This window comes from Patiria miniata, unplaced genomic scaffold, assembly GCF_015706575.1.
Source record: "Patiria miniata isolate m_02_andy unplaced genomic scaffold, ASM1570657v1 HiC_scaffold_10, whole genome shotgun sequence".
Classification (NCBI taxonomy): Eukaryota; Metazoa; Echinodermata; class Asteroidea; order Valvatida; family Asterinidae; genus Patiria; species Patiria miniata.
Window position 1 is genome coordinate 948,848 of NW_024037048.1, and position 16,580 is coordinate 965,427.

Here is a 16,580-nt window from a genome sequence, read left to right on the forward strand (position 1 = left end):
TTTGGGTTAGGTTTATCTGTGGCAGAATGAAGAGAAACACTAAAGGGAGTCATATAAAAACAAGTCAGGTGTGTTTACAAACACAAATGCCCCACAATTGTGACTGTTCCCATGAAATAACACCACTCTTTTAACATCAACTTACATGTACCTTGGTCACATGGAACTTTCATTGACAGCATCAGTGTCTTCTGTAGGTTTTATATGAATTAATCCCCAATCCCTACGATCTCAGAATAAATACAAGATTTCTATTGTTTTAGCCACTGTGACCTTGACCCTTAACCTTTCGACCCCATATGCGATAGGCCTATTTGGATTACCAAGAACGATCCACAAACCAAATTTGAAGTTCATATGGAAAGTATATCTCAAGTTATCACGCTGACAAAATTTCTTTTGTTTTAGTCACTGTGACCTTGACCCTTGACCTTTTGGCCCCAAATGCAATAGGCTTCTTAGGATTGCCAAGGACAATCCACAAACCAAATTTGAAGTTCATATGTAAAGTATATCTCAAGTTATCACGCTGACAAAATTTCTTTTGTTTTAGCCACTGTGACCTTGACCCTTGACCTTTTGGGGTTCGAAGGGTCAAGGGTCAAGGTCACAGTGGTTAAAACAATAGAAATCATGTATTTATTCTGAGATCATAGGGATTAATTCATATAAAACCTACAGAAAACACTAATGCTGTCAATGAACGTTCCATGTGACCAAGGTACATGTAAAGTGATGTTAAAAGAGTGGTGTTATGTCATGGGAACAGACACGGTTGCGGGGCGATAGTGTTTGTAAACACACCTGACTTGTTATTGATGTATAGCTTTATGCTTAGAAAAAAATTGAGGGGGAGAAAAAATGATGACGTCACCAGATTGGAAGTTACAATAAAAAGACCTTTAAACATAAAAAAAAATGCAGAAAAATCAACCGCAAAAGATATAAACCAAATTTCTGCTTCTAATAACACAGTTAACATAACTCTCAAGCTTTCTGTGAATGGCGTCATGATGACGTCATCAAGTATCAGATTACAAGCAATCAAAGATTTCTAGATTTTATCTTTGTAAATTAATATAAAATCAACTGTGAGGGATCTGATTCAGTTTTTGACGGGAATGGACAGAATAATGGAGCGTCTTCATTTTTGATATTACAGGCAAAATCACGTGACCCTTCCTTCCGGTCCCAACCGGAAGTGCTTTATAATTTAAATTGGAAAAAGATGTGAACTTGCTTTCAACAGTTCAACGATGTCAGTCTGTGGCAAGGGTGGGCTTTTCTAAAACCATTGACGTCATGCACTATTTGAGTGCACTCTGGCGGCAGGTGATCATGGGTCTTGTGACGTAGTCTTAAAGGTGCATATTTTAAAAATATATCTAAAGAACCGTAGGTCCGATTCGATTGAAACATTGTACATGCATAGTCAGGGACGTGTTATTGATAACAAAAAAATCATATTGTGGAAAATCCCTATGGTAAGTTGTAAACAGACATAGATCTCTAGTTTGACATTTGGGATGTAGGCCATGCATGCCATGGCCCAAATTCAGGTCTAGAACTTCAGAGTAATTTTGTGTAAATACTTCATATAAGTGGGATGAAAGGACTTAGGGAGCAAGTAACCAAAATAGACTTTTTTAACTTTTATTTTGCCCGTTGCCATGGTTACGGGCCATTATGTGTTTTGGCCATTTTGGGGCAATTTTGAGGCTGCACAAATTCATTTTTCACGTTATTTTCAAAGGTCATCCAGCCAAACTGCAAAGTAATTTCACAAAAGTAACTATATCACGACAAAGTATCATCCTTATCCTTACAAGAAAAAAATAGAAACACTTCTGAAAAATCTCCTTTATGTTATTTTTAGACCCTATAATACAGCATGTTTTTACAACTCGCAAAATTGCATTTTTTACCCCATTTTTATCCCTTCAAAATGGCACTTGCCAGGGCACTCAGAATAATTTCCCTTAGGCTATGGTTAGTTCAGACATTGGTCTTTTCATATCTGGTGAGAAAATTTTGGGTTTAGCCTATGTGCAGTAGCGCTCCAAAAATGGTAAATTTCACAAAAACGTTTAAGTGTATTTTCAATATACAATAACTTGTATAATTGGTATTGTTCATGAATCTAGCACATTTTTACAAACAGAATTAGACTGTGTATCATTTTTAGACCATTGGATGAATACTAGGTCATGTACTCCCCCCCCCCACACACACACACACCTGGCTAGGCCCCGCTCACTCTCCCTGTGCCACCGAATTTTGAACTTGTATGTTGCATAACGAAACAAATGTAAATATGCAAGTGAACACTTTATAAATAACATAGAGTTCCTTTTCACAGCCTCCCCTTCCCCCACCCCGGGAGCATTGCTTGGGGTTGAGGGTGGGGTGTGACCACCCACCAATAACTTGGCATTGTCGGTACAATCATTGTCACATGGGCAAAACTCATGTGTTTGCAAGCCGAAATGAATAATTGCCATATCAATTGTTCTCTGATTGAAGTGCACCATCATTCCAATGATGTCCAGTCCTCCCCTCCCAGCTAGGCCCCCCCCCCCCTTCCCTTGCCACCAAATTCAGATTTTGATTTCTGCATGTATTTGCCTAAATTAATATTGTAAATAGATGTCAATTTGCAAGTGAAGCTTTCATAATCTACACCAACAGGCGTACCCGTCTCACAGCCCACCCCCTGCCATCCCTCTTCCTACTCCAGTGCTCATTATGAGCAACTACCCCTCCCCTCCCAAAGAATTGTACAGAATATGTATTATTGTTAAGGTTACATATTGCCTTGCGGAAATTCCACATATTTACATACACTATGTAGGTTTCACTATTTTTTTGTCAACGTGGGAGTGGTTTGGAATATCTGGAAAGCGCGGGGGGGGGGGGGGTGTAATATGGATACATGTACACGGTACATGTCCATGTACATAATGTTGAATTTTTTTTAACACAATTGCATTTATTTTATTATTTTCAACACAGAGAAATGATATGGCGATTATGAGAGCAAATAACTCATATTTTTATATTAAAATACATTTACTTTAAAACAACTATCACTGTAGTGAAAACTCAAAATGGCCTCTATATTGATTGATTGAATTGAATGTGTAAATATGGTTAGATCAAGCACATATAAAGTCGAATATAGTACCGTTATGGGTGCTGCTATGCCCTCCAAAATCGTAATTTCGTAATCAGCATAACATTTTGAGTCTCTTCCAAACTGTCATCAGCAGTCAACATGGCCACACTTCTGTGGTGCATCCATTGTTACATGGCAAGCAATCTAGATGTATTGGTGCTTATAAATTACAGGGTTTTTTTTTGCATGCAAGCAGGGAATGTTTTGTTAATGTGTTAATTAAAAAAAAACAAACTTCCCCATTGAACCACAAGTGCTTACAGATTTTATCCCTTTCTGGCGGGTATTTGGGTTTTTTTCTGAAAGGGGGGGGGGGGTACAGCACACTGTGATCCCATGTTGATTTGCATGTACTTTGACCGATTTTCCTACAACCGATTTGGCAGGAAAATATTGGTTGACCATTACTCTATGATATGACATTCTTGGTTCTATTGCTGTTACCACTAGAGGTGTTTTTTATATATTTTTCCAAACTCTTGTCTAGATAACATTTTGAACATAATTTCTGTATTTCTGTGTAAATATTCATCCCAGTCAAGCAATTAATTGTATGCATCCATTGTCACTGCCATAGGGACTTATAATTACTGATTTTATTCCAAAAATGTGTGGGTTTTAACCCGAATTGGCAAAACTAAAGTAAATACACACAATTGTGGTGATGTTATTGAATGCTCTGCAATTGATTCATGTAATAACTATAAGAAACATATACATCAAAACAAACAAAATGGTACAGATTGAGAGGTGAAAATTACATGCGCTTCTCGCACCAATGGCGGCCACGTTACGTACTGAGCATGTATTGTTGTTAATTATATAGCCATGAATTTCAGTCATAGGATAATACTTCCGCGATAGGCTTTGAAAATGGAAGTATTTTTGACTTTAGTTTATGAGCACCGATGTCTTTACAACGGTTGCCATGGTAATAATAAGCACACTACAGAAGTGTATTTGGTGCCACAAAACTTCATGTTGATCAGGCAATACAAATTTGGAGGACCCTTCCACTAAAAAAATACTTCACACCCTAACTACATGTATATAGCCAAGTCAAGTCAGAGTGAAATTCATGCAATCAAATTGATGCTGTGTTCTCTCGGAGCTTTCGCTGGAGTGATCGTTGTTTTAAAGTACATGTATTTCAATATAAACACATAAGAGTTAGTTGCTCTCTAAATCGACAGATCTTTTCCGTTTTTTGGAACGCTACTGCACAAAGGCTATACAATAACCCAAAATTTTCTCACCAGATATGAAAAGACCAATGTCTGAACTAACCATAGCCGAAGGGAAATTATTCTGAGAGCCCTGGCAAGTGCCATTTTGGAGGGATAAAAATGGGGTAAAAAATGCAATTTTGCTAGTTGTAAAAACATGCTGTATTATAGGGCCTAAAAATAATATAAAGGAGATTTTTCAGAAGTGTTTCTATTTTTTTTCTTGTAAGGGTAAGGATGACACGGGCAAAATATTGGATTAAAAAGTATATTTTGGTTACTTGCTCCCAAAGTCCTTTCATCCCACAAAGTATAAAAAAATTCGATTTTTTGAGCGTGGACACCTATATGAAGTATTTACACGAAATTACTCTTCTTAAAAGAAGCGAAGTTGAAGTTCATCTTAACTTTTTGGTGTCAGCTTGCAATAAGGTCAAGTTTACTAATTCGATAATGCTGAATCTGAATCTGGCTGTTCACATTGGCCCAAATTGCAAATTAACGTTATGACGACATTTTTTCCTAATTATTTTGCCCATTTTTGGTCAAAAATAGTATTTTTGCCATAACTTCTATGTTTTCAAATTTGACACAACAGACAAATAGGAAGTCGACATGAATAATATAAGTCATTATTTAACGCGCAACACAGTGCTTAAAGGTTTTTTGGTAGAATCGATCCTTTCAAACATGAGCATGATGAGATTTCGACATGGCTTTAGAAGGATTTATATTAAATTTACGATCATCTGTCGTCCCTTTACAACACAAATCAATCAAAAGTCATTCAGTTTCAAATAAATGAGTGACACACTATTTTGTTCATTTCTTTACCCAGAATACATGTTTTTGGGGGCGTAAAACTGGGCTTGCGGAATCTAAATCAAAAAGGCGTCGCGCAATCTTGAAAAAAAAAAAAACCATTACTTGACGTGTAGGAGATAGGCCTAATGCATGAATGGATATGAGGCGTGCAGACTTCGAAGTACGCTTGCAGTACGCTCTGTTTTAGCCAGTCAGTGCAGCCGTTTACATATTCCCTACGTCCAGGGGTTGATGGAGGAACGTGCACGAGCCCATGGAGGCGAGGCTGGTACACAATGGCAGCGATGCATCGCGATGGCCCTCATGTGGTACAGTTATGTTGGGGAAACAGTCCCTTTATTTCTTATTTGTGCAAACGATGCGATGTGCACATTGTAAAACATCAACTAATATGATCCAAACTACTAATAACCGAGAAATTATTGTTGCCACTAAAATTTTAAGACGAAACTGCACGTTACAGGCTTTGGCCCACAGCCTAATGTTGGTAGCGTGTTGGTCTGTCGTACCCGTACAGACCAACATCCCAAATGTTAGCCCAGTTTGGACTCCGTTGTGTACGTAACGGAGTCCAGGGTATGAACGTTTGCTGCCATAGCGAAAAAAAATATAAACCATTTCTTTCATATTTTTACTTGATGGAGGAAATTTTTGCTTACATATTCCTTGTGTCCAGAATTGTGCATGCGCTGGGTTTAGAAAAGGCAAATATGTCCACAGGTACAGGTTGCGTGATTACCAAAAATAAACCTCAATTCCTTGCTTTCGTTGAAAACATTTTCAGAACGAACTCCCCGTGTGAAGATTACGCGCGTGCATATCCATGCACACCTAGCACATAGCACGCTGTCGCCACGGCAACAAACAGCACGCGCGTGTCTTTACGTACGCGGTGAGTTCGTACTGAAAATGTTTTCAACAAAAGCGTAGAACTTGCGGTTTATTTTCGGTAAACACGCCGCCCGCAGAAATATTTTCCTTTTCTAAACCCAGCGCATGCACAATTCTGGACACAAGAAATATGTAAGCGAAAATTCATCGTCCTCCGTCAGGTAAACATATGAAAAAAATGTGTTATAATTTTTTTCGCTATGATGGTAGAATTTATACCTTGGACGTCAGTCATAATGCAATGAAGACGTCGTCAAACCTGGGCTACCCAAATGTCAAAAAAGGGGCGATCGTGTAGTGTAGGGCCCCTGTTTAGTTTTGATCAAATTAAAATGAGATTTTACTAGCCTACCTGGTTTAGGGTTGGTGCTGTGCGATTCATCGCGCCTTGCACGTTCACGTAGTCTGAGTAACTAGGACTCTAGCAATCGCCTTTTTAAACATTTGGACATGGTCGGGCGATAGTAGAGTCCGAGATCGATAGCAAATCACAGGGCACTTTGATTGGTCACCAATCCAGGTGACCAATCAAAGTGCCCTGTGATTGGTCTGTCTGATGCTTGCCAGGAAACTGTCTAGCGACAGCCATGCACAAGTCTACTTTCTCTGAATTCAAAATGGCAGCCTCAAACAAGGCGAGATTTCTTTCCACATGGTGTTACCCGCAAAATGTATTATTTAAAGCAAGATTCCTTCCGAACGGTTAATGGTATGATCATAAAAAACCTAATGCAAATTCAATCTGGGCAATGCTTCTGCCTCCCTTGTGCCTCCTTTGGCCGACCAATACCAACGATGACTGTGGCGACCGTTGTGCCTCCATTCGGCTTTGGTTGCCGCAGGTTGTGTAAAGGGGGCCTTAGGGTTAATGTTATGGAGCAGGATAAAAAACTGGTATTAAAAGTCGGAACATCGAGCAGAAATTGCAAAATCTGGCAGTGACCTTCCTATATACGCTGCAATCTATAGTGTTTTATGTTGTGATCGGGCAATGTGTTCCCCTCGACTGTTCTTAGTAAGCCACATGGTGGCACTATTTTAAATAAGCGAGTTGTGATATAACGTCATTGATCGTTTTTCATTATTTATAAACCATAGAAATGTGTAAAATTGTGTCGTAATGATTTGTAAGTCATACTACAGTTTACATATAATTGAGCTTAACCAAGGTAAATGTCATGCTTAAAATTTGGCACCATTTGTCAAATAATTATTTTCGTTTTCATTATTTGTAAACCATAGAAAAGTGTAAAATCCTGTTGTTTTCATTGTTTATAAACCACGAAATTGCCCGTCGTTGATCGTTTTTCATTATTTGTAAACCATAGGAAAGTGTAGTTTTCATGGGTTCTAAACCATGAAAATACGCGTCGTTGATCGTTTTTCATTATTTATATACCATAGAAAAGTGTGCAAGTTTGTAATTTGAATTGCATGTCGTTGATCATTGCCATTATTTATAAACCATGGAAAAGTGTCAAGTCATGTAGTTTTCATTGTTTATAAACCATGAAATTGGACTTCGTTTTCGTTGTTCATTATTTATAAATCATGGAAGGGTACAAGTGTTTAGTTTCCATTATTAATAAACCATAGACTGTGTAAAAGTGTGCAGTTTTCATTGTATATAAACCATGGGGAGTCAGGTTGGCGTAGCGGTACTTTCCTCGCCTTCCACCGCTGTGACCCGGGTTCGAATCCCGCCTGGGCCAATATGTGGATTGGGTTTTCAGTCCCTGCCTGATTCCGTGGGTTTTCCCCAGAATATTCTTCTGGGCTTTTCCTCCCACCTCTAAAACTGTAACTTCTTCTCATTGTCTTCTCTCCACAGGTTTCATCAGGCTTGCGAGCTACAGTGCCTATGGCGCTTTTGAGGAATCCTTGGTTTCATTACCAGAAATGATTAATAATAATAATAATAATAATGAACTTGCACATCGTTGATCGCTGTTCATTATTTATTAACCATTGAAGTGAGCAAGTGTGTAGTTTTCATGGTTTGCAAACCATGAATTTGCACACCTTGCCAGTTTCTGAGATTTGTAAACAATGACTTTTATGTTTTTCATGATTTATAAATCATAATGTTGATACAAAGAGTGTTTTAATGGTTTGTAAATAATATAACAGTTTTGATTACAAATTTGGTGCGTGGTTGCTTTTTGTAGTCACAAGAAGCCTATTTCACATGTGTCGAAAGGTCAAAGGTCACACTGGCTGAAACAATAGAAATTGTCACACCATGAGTTCGTTTTTCCCATTGAGGACAGCAGAGGATGTAATTGACAAACCAGCAGCACAGAAAATGAAACGCAGGACGGCAAAATTTGTATAATCAAAATAATACTTAAAGGGAATGTACATCATTGGCTTTTGCTGTAATTTTCAGAAATGAACAATTTGAGGGGTTAGTATAATAGATCAAATTTTGTTACACTGACATATTTGAAGTTTTTTCTTCGAAAATGCTGGAAAAACCAAGAAAAACAAAAAAACGTTCAAGTAGTCTGGTTCCCTGACTCCACTAAAGATAAAATGGATCAATTTCCAGATGCCGGAAAATGGTAAGGTAAGGGAACAAGTCTAGCTGGCCTGCACCCGTTCAGGAATATATAACCAATAGCAAACAAAATTTGAACTGAATAAAAAATTGTAAATTTTGAGCAGTAGTTGCACAATAGTTGGGTTTTTCCAACGGTGGTCGGCCGACCACCGCTGGAAACAGATACAAAAATGCCATTTTCTTGAAAATGACTTCACACCAGGTGCCATTATTTTACAGGATGCTTTAGACTGTCATTTACCAACATCCTAGTAAGGTATTTCGTAAAAACTTGTTAGTTTTATTTTTCGATGTTTGCAAATGTTGTATATTCCCTTTACTATTTGATTTATTCTAAGCCAACAATTACCCCAATTAATTTAATAACTATCTACTTAATAAAAAATATTTACAAAAAAAAAAAAAATTACACTTAATCTTGAGCTCACGCGACTGATTTGTGAAACCTTCAAATACTGGTAAGTTGACTGCTTGGGTTGTATTGTGACCTGTACCTCAGAAGTAGCACACCAGGTGTTCAAAAGGTCCGTGTCAATGCATTGACTACTTAGCTGTGGCCGCGTGTAATTGTTCAAGTACAGAAGATCTGGTTCCAACAGTTCTTTGCTCTGTGGTCTCACCAATCCCACGTCCACTTGGAAGTTGATTGGATCAGGTCAGCCCAGCTGCTACGGGTTCAGATCACCTCGTCAGCAGGTAAGTCAGATGTCACTGCTTCGCTTGACTCAGCTCAGGTAGGTAAGTGTATACTGCACCGACAGTCCACACAGGAATTGGTTAGTTTATTCTAGCCGACTCGCTCCACACAGGAATCGATTCGTCATTCACGAGTCCAATCTACACAGGATTCGATTCTTGAACTTAGTTGTCCACTGAGGAATTTTGACCTTGACCTCATGAAGTTCCCCACATGAAAAAAAGCCCTTGAGAAAAAGGTAAGAGAAAAAACATAATTCACAGTTGCTAAGAATTCGTAAATTGTTTAAGGTTTAAGCAAATTAACTTCATGTAAATTAGGCCAATGGCCCGGGATCGTCCTGCATAGTCCCCTTTTGTTGCAACAAACTTTTGTTCCCGCACTGGGACTTCGCGCTGGAGTCCAACCCTCATTCCTTACCAGTGGAATGGACATTGGAATTTCCTGCCAGACTTAAAAGCTCTGGAATTTTCGCCGTTCTGGAGATTCTGAACTGCAGTTTGCTGAGGTGTGGTCAAGGGACTCGCTCTCTGGCGATGCCATGCCGCCCGACCGTCTGGCTTGCTGAGGCCGCTGACTTGGCCGTGCCTTGCCCGTTGCCGTCTGCACGGGGCACGGTCCCTACCACCACCACGGCCAGATTGACCGCTTACTTGGCTCTCCTTGGCTTGGGCCAGTGTCTTGGTGCCGTTCCCGCCGGTGCCACGCCCCTCTGCTATGGCACTTCGTCGACTGGTCAGCTAGCCCAATCGTTCCCCTGATCTGGTCTACACCCGTACCGTCCATCACAACAAGCGCCCGGTTTCAGAGGTCGCCGATCAAGACGCAAGTCGTTATGACAAGAACTCTCTCTCGCGACTACCGAACTTTTCCGGCAGACTGCAGTCCAGGGTTCCACCCTCTGGAGGTACCTCCCCTCTCACCAATGGCCACCCGTATGATATGATTTACTTGATTTGTAATGTATAATTAATTGCTTTCCCATCTGCTTAGTTAATCTTGTTTATGTGTGTTAATTTGTGAATTGTACATAATTAAAATAATTCTAATTTCATTTCCAAGAACTCCTTGATTCCGATCCTCATTCATTTGAGTGTTCCTTTCCCTTTATTTTAATTTTGTCTGTTATGTTGTCTGCTTGGATTTGAAGTGACTTCGTAACACAGTGAAAATTAAAGTGCCTACCGAATAATGATCAAATTTAAATTCGATCCATGCTCAAGCTCAACACAAATTACACATTTCTGGAATGAAAATTACATTCAAAATCTTCAAATTTTTTTACAATTTATCTTACTTCATCAACTATATTAATGTTAATGAAAATAGACTTGATTACAAAAGGCAACTCTAAACATCAATCCCCAAGATTAACTTCAAAATGCACCATTTTTGGAATATCACTATTCTCCCAAAATATTCAAAACTTCTGTATTATGCACTTCTGTCTGAATTGTAGTGAATTAAGTAAGATGAAATAAAAACCTACAGTTTCTGGATAAACTGGCTATGATTCATGGGCCACACCCTTCTTCTTCTTCTTCTTCCAGTAAGTACATCCCTCCATAGTGGAGTATTGTCGTACTTGGGTGCAAAAGTGCTCGGTCACGGGAACAAATATTAACGAAGAGTGCAGTAAACTAATTTAGAACTTGGTGCAAGTAAAAACGATGCCCCTGTGGCATAACTAGCGGAGGGTGAGAGGTTTCAAGCTAGTCCTGGTACACACAGTACACTGTACATACTCCACACAAGAATATGACTGCACACCAAGTGGAAGGCTATTATAGCAGCGCCTTGGGTGTGCACATGCATGCATCTAAGATACAAAATCACTCAACCAAACTTAATTTGCATATTAACTATTTACATATCAAAGACTTAACTATGCCACTCTTTGGGGCAGACTCATTTCTGGATGGGGGAGAACAGTAATTAATGCACTAAAATAAGTGTGTAAGTGAAAATAGAATAATAAATTAATTGAATTTCCAAACACATTGTGACAGAAATGTTGTCAGCACGATAACTTGAGAAATACTTTACATAGGAACTTCAAATTTGGGTTGTGGACTGCTCTCGGTAATCCTAAGAAGCCTATTACATTTGAGGCTGAAATAGGTTGACACAAAGTGTGTAATCAACTACCTTTCAGCTTGAAATTCAGTGTAAATCGTAAGGAAAGCTATGTAAGCACTCTGGATGCACTTGTCATTTTAAGACATTTATGGAGAGTTCCCATGTCTGTTTTTTTTTACAAAATTGAATTGTCTAAGGGGCCGCCCATAAAGTATGTATGCATGAAATGCCAACTTTTTAGGATCCCCCCTCCATTTGCGTACGCATTCCAGTGTAAACATGTACTGTACATGTGCATAACAAAGCATTACGAATGCGCTTTGCTTGCTGGCTACGCGAAGCAGTCTTTTTATTGGTGCGTGTGTTAAAGGTACAGTCCACCATTTGTAATATGTGCATTTTGTTTGTTTGAAGCAACAAAAGTGCTCAAAATCTAAAGAAGTGTGCTAAACAACTAACCTGATGAAGTTTCAACTCGTTTCAGCTGTATATATTACGATAAAAACAACATTCGAGGATCTCGATTTCAAATCAAAAGTTGCTGAATCATGTTTTGAATTGGGCCTGAATTCAGCATTCGAGACACATTCTCACTGAGCCGATTGCAGCTATGCGATGTCGCTCACCGATACGACAAATTAAAGCAACCGCGCGTGTGTGCGTCGTGTCAATGCTTCTGCGCGCTTCGCCGAATAAAAAACCCGAACTACTCGCGGAAATTTCCAACACCTTCTTTCCTTGATTTCTTCAAAATTACAGCTTGCCAGAAAGGATAACTTCTCAGGGAGTTTAGTCCCCTTACTATCTTTCAACCAAGTATGTTTTTCAACAATAATTATATCAGTTACTTTTTGGATAGCTGCAAATGATGGACTATAGCTTTAAATTGAAGATGGCTATCATCGCGATGCACTGTGAATGTGCCAAAATTGCGTCGATTCACATTGCAGTAAAATAAACAGTAAAAAAACAGTAAAATACATTTCCACTGAAAAATATTGTTCATATTTTAACAAATATTGTCATTAGATATGAGAGAAGTAAGTTTTAAGTTGCAGAAGGTGTTTTGGAATGATAAAAGAAATAATCGTCCTGTAAAGATGTTATACATTCTATGTAATTATTTACTGTTAACATTTATTGTCATACATTTTTCTCTCCTCCACTCCCTCCTGCAGTGAACCTGGTGGTAGTGTGTACCGGTACAACATGAAGGGCATCATGGTTATGCGAAACCCCAGCATGCCAGATATTGTATTTCTGACTGCTGATAAAGAATTTGTCGGTCACATGAACCAACTTGCCATTTCGAAGAAACTGACTACGGTAAAGACAAACATTCTATTTTATCATTGAAACTCTACCCTTGCCCCCCCCCTTTCAATTCATCAATATCCACCAGAATATTTTAAGCATTTTGCTGGCTGCATTTTGAGGATGAAAATCCAGGTTTAATTTGCTGAGTGTTCAGCAAAGCCGTAATACACCTGCACACCATCACACATTTAACCAACACTTTACAAAGGATACCACCTGCCACATAATAGGGTATGTGTGTCCAACATGAGGGAAGAATTGAAATTGGTCTTGATTTGGTAGTGTATGAAAGTCATGAAATACTAGAAGTTGTATCGATGGCTGACGTAATAGATAACTGTTGAATATGAAAAGTGTGTAGACGTTCTGAGATGTGGTTGTACTAAGGTAAATTTAAACAAGCTTACATCCATCCATGACTGTCGATTCTTTTTAAATTAAAAGTGGAGGCTGATAAAAAAAAGGTCCTCCATTTTTCTTTAAAATTGAGTTCAGTTTAAATGTTTGATAAAATTATGTGAATGGATTTTAACGTTTAAACGTGAAAATGACATCACTTGACCAATTAAGCACGATCCTATCTAGTATGCAGACTGTTGTCACTGCGTTTACACTGGATCCCGCAAGGGGGATCTAACCGGGCAAGGAGGATCGAAGTCTGCTTAACCGCAAGCGTAAACGCAAGGTGGATCGAGCCATTGGCTGGATCCAAGGGCGGATCCAGAACACAATTTTTTGGGGGGGCCAAAAAAAAAATTTTGGTCCCCCAAAAAAGTGGGTCAAAAAAAATACGGCGTGGGGTTCGGGGCCCACTTAAGGGCCCCGAAATTTTTTTGGATTCTAGATGCTCTGTGGTGCGATCTGAGGCAATTTCTGACCACTTTAACCAATGTTTTTTTTGAGGAAAAGATGGTAGTGTACTCATTGCCTGCCTTTATTGCGATGTCACATAAAAAAAAAAAAATGGTTTCGTTTTGGGGGGGGGGGGGCCATGGCCCCCTTTGGCCCCCCCCCCCTGGATCCGCCCTTGGCTGGATCGGATCCCCCTTTCTGAATCCCCCTTTCGGGAAGGGTCGGACCCTGCAATTGCGAGATCTGACCCCCCAATTGTTGAGTGTAAATGCAATTGGTGGATCGGACCCCACAAGGTGACACGCCGAAATAACTCTTGTTTTCGTTAAGATTTCTTTTTTCCTTTTTTAGCTGTTTCGGTGTACACACCTAAACAGCTCTTGTTTCATTCCATTGAGGTAGGAATTTAGTGGTATTTAACTTCAATTTATTTAGCGGTAATTTAACTCCAAAGAAATTATAAAATTTACTGGGAATATGAAAAGATGTAGAGAATCAAATCACGAATTTAAACAACATAAAATAGGCTTATACTCGGACTCACTAATAAATGAAACCCAAAACATAATTATTTGTGTGTCTTGCCACAGCTTCAAGCAATTTATTGAAACCTACATTGCCATATACCGAATTTGTTTGGGCAAGCTGGCATCAGGAATAATATATATGGGCTACCAGGCCCAAGCCTATCAACCACATTAATCAATGGACACCCAGGTCCAATGTACATGTACATCAATTGCCATTTGGCACCCAGGCCAATTAATGGATGCATGGGAACCCAGGCCCAGGAGTAATCACGCCAGAATCAAGTTATCTGGTCAACATTTTGGGGACAGCCATGGTTGTGCTATGGAAGATACAGCACACCTAAGCCCCTGGGTACCTAAGAGAGAGTGGTTGACCCCTTACAAAGTTCACATCACAGTGTATTATAACACTCATCAATATCCGTAACAATAAACCATAACAATAATGATACATGTCCAATCATGTATGTATTAGGAGATGGCTGTCTTCAAATCCTGTTAAAACGCCACTTTTAATGAAAACCTGCAAGAGAAGGCAGGAGCTGGGGTGGTGGTGGGCAAATTGATCCAGCTAGCTCAAAGTGCTGTGACAGAATGACCCACACAGCACATGCAGTACATGTGCATGCATTGTTTCACTGTTGCATATCATTAGTGCTTCAATCTATCTGCTGATTGGTCAAAACTCTTGGCTATGATTGGTCAAAACTCTTGGCTGTGATTGGTCCAATCTATGAATAATTAGTGCTAGGATCCTGCTCAGGATCCCAACTTTTGCAATACCCCAAGTTTTTAAGTGTTTTAATTGCCACAGATGGGGGCTAATAGAATGTAAAAAACAGAGCAAATATGCCAACAATTATGAAAGCTGTTGGAGACAGCAAAAATAAATACACAGTACAGTGTTACTTGTAAAATAAACTAACTTTTAACCACGAGAAATAGCAGACCTGTGTTTGCCAAGTATAAAGGATTTTGTCAAAGTACATGCATTGTGACAAAATCTCATCAACAGATATTTAGCTGTTTCGGTGTTCACAGTGACGTCATGATTACGTCATCATGGATCACGTGACGTCATCTTAAATGTGCAAACTTTAGGACCCTATATCTAAAAACTGTAAGTCGGATTGGGTTGAAACTCGATATGTAGGTAGACCGGGATGTGTTGTAGGCAAAAATGGAGGTGACGTCATCAAACAAACTCATATTCTAGTGAAACCTAACCTTTGTAAAGACCCCATAGTGAGTTTTTGTGGCCGAAAAGTGACATTATGTTTACATCATTATGGGTCACGTGACATCATCTTAAATGTGCAAACTTTAAGACCCTACATCTAAAGAACTGTACGTCCGATTGGGTTGAAACTCAGTATGTAGGTTGACCGGGAAAGGTAAAAATTGAGGTGATGTCATCATGACGTTATCGTGTGATTAAAATTGAGGTGATGTCATCATGACGTCATCGTGTGATTATATATCGATTCTTGAAGTTTCGTACCTTTAAGCCATATCTCACGAATGCAATATGCTGACTTCAAAATTCTTTCTGTATTATGTTTGTTAGGTAACAGGTATGTTCACAAAATTGTGAAAATTATGTGACGTCATTATGACATCATTCAAAAGGCGTTGTTTTTTTTAACATGTATAAGGGAATGTCCGATCATCATGAAACTTGGTGGGTGGGTAGATACTAGTACAAGTACATAAATTTTGAAATGATTTGTTACGATTTTGGGGCAACAATGCCAACAAAGTGCATATTAGCATAGTTTTTAGCGTGACTCGGCGTGAATTCGCGTGGGTCTTGGTATCGACCAATGGAAGCCGGCAAAAAGGGCGATATTTCGTGAAGGAGGTGATACTGCACACTGTGATAATTTTTCACTGCACACCATAAAGGATAGGAACCTTATTAATATTCTTGAGGCTTGAAAATGTTGACAGATATTGTAGTGAGGTACCGGTACCTTAGTGAAAAAATCGTGACACAGCGAACGAAAGCCCTTTTTTTTCACCAAAGCATCTCCATGGTATGCCTTTTCGAAAAAAAGGCGGACGCAAAAAATTGGATGATAGGAAGGGCCAGTATGATGTCATTATGACGTCATCAGCTAATTATTACATGAAAAAATATAAATTGATAATAATCTTCAGAACTACAAGCATCACAACAACAAATGTGGTATCAAATTAAAGGGGACAACAAGATCTTTCATTTGAGTGGTATGTCATTGGGATGGAATATTAAGGGTGATTTTGTGAGTCAAACAATATTTTTTTGTCAAAAAACGTTTGTTTGTTTTGCTAAAATCATGGATTTTGGTTAGTCACTTTGACACCATGTGTGGTATTGTGAGATGTTGTTTTTAAGTCAGAGAGAAAGGTTAACATTCTATGCCAAAAGAGTTTTTGTAGTTGA

The 16,580-nt window shown here is 39.0% G+C and overlaps 1 protein-coding gene across 1 annotated transcript in view; it reads left to right on the forward strand.

Annotated features, from left to right (window-relative positions):
• The first annotated feature begins 12,631 nt into the window (after positions 1 to 12,631).
• Positions 12,632 to 16,580, forward strand: part of LOC119734786 (Hermansky-Pudlak syndrome 1 protein homolog) — a 129,644-nt gene continuing 125,695 nt past the window's right edge. Inside the window, exon 1 of the mRNA XM_038208343.1 lies at positions 12,632 to 12,782. Within this exon, the coding sequence (XP_038064271.1) occupies positions 12,666 to 12,782 (117 nt within the window). The 5' untranslated portion in view covers positions 12,632 to 12,665. The remainder of the gene's footprint in view (positions 12,783 to 16,580) is intronic.